Raw genomic sequence first — 4945 nt, 5'->3', positions numbered from 1 at the left:
TAACCTGGCTTATTTTTCTTTGTTCTTGTATAGCTTTTTGAATTTCCTGAGATACTTTTTCTTGATCTTTTGCATGTTCTGTCTTCCATAATTCCCTTTCTTCAGCATGGGCTTTTTCCAAATTTTTTCTCTCTTCTTCTATAGCTTTTAAAACTACATCCTTCATTGCTTCTTTCTCAAACTTCAAAATAAATAATCAGAATAAAAACATTTGAATGAGTGACTGCACCATGATGCCTTGAATAAGATGGACTTGGTTAACGTATAGGACACAAAACTTTGATTCTATACGGTTTAATTCTGATACTGCTGCTTTTATGCAGTAAATAATGGCTATGAAATGAAATACATATTTCTGTTTTATACAAATATTTCTACATTCTACACACTTCCATAGTGTTTCTAAACTTCAAAGCAATCAAGCTTTGGCTTAAAGTACCAGATTTCAAACTATTTGGCCTTAGGATACTTCAAAATCTTAAAAATTATTAAGGATATCAAAGAGCCTTTTTTAAATGTTAACCTTTATCATATTAGAATCTCAAATCTGAAAAAATAATACTTGTCAATTCATTTCAAATTAATACCACTGAATGCCTTATATATTAACAAAATGGCATTGTTACATGTAAATCTCTTTAACCTCTTTAATATTCAATGTAATAGAAGATAGCTATATTCTTATATTTGTTTTCTATATCAAAGAGAGATTCACTATGTGTTTATTAAATTTAATTTTGACCCTAAAGCTCAAAAGTTAGGACTAAAAATGCATTTTCTGATGTGTATGTATTTTGCAGGCATGAATACACTATTTACATGCATGAATGCACTATTTAACTATTAGAGTTTAAACTTGGCTCTAAAAATTATTTACCTTGATACACGCGCACATACACACACATGCTGCCTCTGAAGCTATCTATCAAATACCAGGTGGATATCAGTGTCCTGACATGTATGTTCTTTTAACAGGTAATTAACAATCTCTATTGTAAATCATTTCAATGCCATCATAATCTTGTATACTACAAATGTAATAAGGTAATCTAATCATGTGTATCCTATATTAACCTGAAATTCTTTTTAAAGTAGAAAAAAAGAATATTAAAAGTCACATCCTAAATTTAAAAGGAGAAATAATAATGAAAAAAACTTTCTGATTTTTCTAGAATAAAACATTATATAAAAGCAAATTGACAATATTATTAATGAATTCAGTTTTTTAATTCCAAAGAAACCCATTATTACAAATGGAAATACCTTTGCAGCAGATACTAAAGCTTCTTTATTTCTTTGCCTTTCTTCCTCTAAACATTTTTCCAATATTTCCTATAAATAATGAGATAGTTGGAATGACACAATTATTTGAGGTAACAAAGGACACTCTTTCTACACTCTGAGCATACTTAAAGTATTACCTTCTGTTCTTGAGATTGCTGAGTCAAAGCTTCCTTTATTTTTTCTCTTAACAATTCCTTCTCTGTATCTAGCATTTCAAGAAGCCTCTGATGCTACAAGAAAAGATAACTGAATTATGATTATGGCTCTGAGACAGATGATCTATCAACAAAAGAAAGAGCTGGTAGAATTTATTTGTCCAGAAGTACTGAAGTAGTTACTGGAAGAAACATGAGATGTTTGCTAAAATGAAGGCTTAGGAGCAAAAACACTGAATTCATCTTTTCTATAATCAGCACCAAGTTCAACAGAATATGAGTTCTAACTTCAGAATAACTACTCCAAATTGGAATATTAATCAGAGAATGATAAAATGTTTTACTCTAAAACTAAATTTGGAAAAATTACCACAATCATTATGATTAGCTTATAGCCACAGAAATATAGATAACTGGAAAAGATGTTTGATGAATGACCATCCTAAGAGATTATGTTTCTAGTAAAGCACTGTGAGAAAAATTGAAAGATTTGTTGTTGTTCTCACCTCAGACTTTACCACAGATTCAAAAAATAAATCTATAAAATCAGTCAAGAAAATGTTATATAATAGCTAATTATATGGTATAATAGTAATTATATAATTAGCTATTATATAATAGAATATAATATGATAGCTAATGTTTATGTGTATAGAGCTCTTATATTTACTTTTCTTCCACACAGTACTACCAGCCAGTTATCATGGACTACCAGTTGGAGTCTGAATAGAACATTCTAGGAAAATTCAACTTTAGCAGCCTAAAAATTGCCAATAAAAGATGACCCATCTGACGTCTTGAACAATGGTGCTCTGATATGGAAACAAATCCAGAGAATATACATTGCTGCTCACATTGAGTTTTCATTCAGTTACAAATGGTGAATAGGATACTTTCTCTGATTTAAAATGCAATTTATATCCAAGCCTCATTTAAATATGAACTCATTTTAACACCCAACATTTTAAAAACAGATCTATGTCTTTGAAAGTTGTTGATTTAAAACATTTTTTAGGTAGACAGTCTATATTGACAGTGACTCAACAGTCCGTGCCTAGTTATGATAATCTATTATTCCTGTTTTTAATCATAATGTTACTTTTCATCTATATTTTTCAAAAGAGTAAAAAGAAAAATCACATGAATGATGTGGCTTTTCCTTAAAAACAAATCCAAACTGTGATACAAATCATGACATGATTCGGAGAAATTATTAGGACCATATGAATTTGTGAAAGACAGCTGACTAACAAATGAGCAGCCTTACCACATAATGTATACCTAATAATAACGGAGACTCTAAGGTTTTACACCACGTAACTCTAGAAACAGACAGTTTTATAGGATCAGAAATAATATATAATCCTATTTAAAAATGTACTCATGAGAAAATATGCAATGCTAGTATACCAGGCAAATAATCAGACTTAGAAAAGATACATACAATTCTATGAGACTGAAAATACTCAGCTTAGGCTTGGAGGGGGCCATAAATATAACACAATTAACACAATAACTATTGGAATTAAAATAAACTTTTCAGTTATTAATAACTTTGAGAACAGTTTTTCTCTATACGGAATTGTTATGTTAGCAAGTCACACTAATGGAAATCATTAAGTAATTTATTAAAATGGGGCTGAATTTCTTCCGTGGTACAACAAGAATTAAATTTGGAGTGTACGTTAGCTAAAATGACAATGTAACATTTGGAAAATTGATTCCTGAATGTCATTTCTTTATTCTGATAGTCCACTATAACAGGAGATAATTTCTGAGCTTGTTTGTACAAGAATAAACCTGAAATTATTATTTGAAAGAAGCATTCTACTTTAAATATATTGTAAGTAAAATCATTTGTCCACTTCAGAAAACACAGTTAGGTTACTGACTTTTCTCAGACTTACAGATAATTGTAGCTAAAAAATGCTTTCGAGCACTTTTGCTGTTCCAGACACTGGTAAAAATGCTTTGTATGTAATGGTGCCACATCAAACTCTCAACACAAACTGCTGTATGCTCCACATTCTACTTATTTTCAGATGAGTGATTTGAGATTTAAAGGGGTGAGGTAACTTGCCAGGTCTTTAATGAATTATTTCAACAATATCCACATTCTCTGTATCATTATTAGTTGTAATAATTGTCTAATACTAAAAGCAGCCCCAGGATGGTACATCTAGTTACTACCTGTGGTAACTTTCAGTCATCCCCCCACCCCCACCCCGTTTCAGAGCTACGCAGCACCTAGTAAGTGTTTTTCCTCAGGCTTGCTGGGGGTTAGAAGGATAAATCAGTCAGCTTCACGGGTTTCACCTCAATGAGCTAAGTCAGTGATTTTCAATTTGTATGTCACGGCACACTGGTGTACAGGAGAGGATTTCAGGTGTGCCATGAAAAGTCCTAAAGATCATTAATTAAATTATTTTTGAAAGAAATTCAAAGCACAGTAAGTACACTCGTTTTTTTACTCTTGTTTTTGATCAACATAATTTAAGTGTGCCACGGATGTTTAACTATAGACTTAAGGGTGCTGTGAGATAAAAAGGGATAAAAAATACTGGGCTAAGACTACAACTTGCTAGCCTTTGTGTAATCAGTTGACAACTGTCCCTCCATTATCTCCTTTCTTATTTTTTTGTCAATCTACTCAGTTTTTACTTTTTGGATTTATTTTAGTTCCTTTAACTGTTATTTAAAGAAAGGTGTGGCTATGAGGTAAGGCAGGTGAATGTTTGCATTCACTGAACCAGGCTGTGAACTCTTGGAAAGTTATCCAATCCTCCTGAATAATTCTAGTACTTACTTAAATTATGTTGTTGTGCAGATTAAATAAGTAATAGTCAAGCATGAATTAAATTAATAATCATTTGATACTAGTGCTGAAAATAGCACCTTCCAAAAACAAACATACATAAATGCTAGCATTCTTTCAAGAACAGATTAAAGGATGACAATTAACTTTCTAATTTTGACCTAGATCTCACAAGGTCAAACATGAGAATCAGAAAGGGTATTGCTTAGCTAAGATAGAAGAAAGAAAAAAGAAAATCTGGTGGATATAGGATATTCTGTGGCATAATGCTTTTATTGCTTTTAATAAATTTCTAATCTTTATCTCTTCCCAAAATTAAGCAGAAATAATTGCTTTTAAAAAACTCTTAAATTGTCACAGGATTTATTCTGGTACATTCTCCAGATGCTATTTTTCTCCTTTGGTTATTCACATTTTATTTTGTGAAAATTTTTCACAAATATTAGGTTTATGCATCCTTACCCATCACAACTGAATTATGACTTGTTCAGTAGACAATAAATGTATAAGTAACCATAACTATACCTTTAAGGCACGTTTCTGCATTTAGAACATTTTTCTAAAGGTACACTATTCTTGCCGGCTGCAGTGGCTATAATCCAAGTACCCTGGGAGGCTTAGGTGGATGGATCACTTGAGCTCAGAAGTTCAAGACCAGCCTCAGCAAGAGGTAGACCTTGCCTCTATTAAA

At 31.5% G+C, this 4945-nt stretch overlaps 1 protein-coding gene across 2 annotated transcripts in view; it reads right to left on the bottom strand.

Annotated features, from left to right (window-relative positions):
- CCDC91 (coiled-coil domain containing 91) overlaps window positions 1–4945 on the bottom strand; it is a 206048-nt gene that overhangs the window by 84298 nt on the left and 116805 nt on the right. For both annotated transcript variants that reach the window (XM_023514715.1, XM_023514714.1), the window contains exons 7-9: window positions 1422–1514; window positions 1264–1332; window positions 5–181 (exon numbers count right to left, since the gene is read on the bottom strand). In XM_023514715.1, the coding sequence (XP_023370483.1) occupies window positions 5–181; window positions 1264–1332; window positions 1422–1514 (339 nt within the window). The remainder of the gene's footprint in view (window positions 1–4; window positions 182–1263; window positions 1333–1421; window positions 1515–4945) is intronic.

Source organism: Otolemur garnettii, unplaced genomic scaffold (genome assembly GCF_000181295.1).
Source record: "Otolemur garnettii isolate 467f Iridium unplaced genomic scaffold, OtoGar3 scaffold00057, whole genome shotgun sequence".
Classification (NCBI taxonomy): domain Eukaryota; kingdom Metazoa; phylum Chordata; class Mammalia; order Primates; family Galagidae; genus Otolemur; species Otolemur garnettii.
This window is presented reverse-complemented; position numbering and strand designations above follow the sequence as displayed.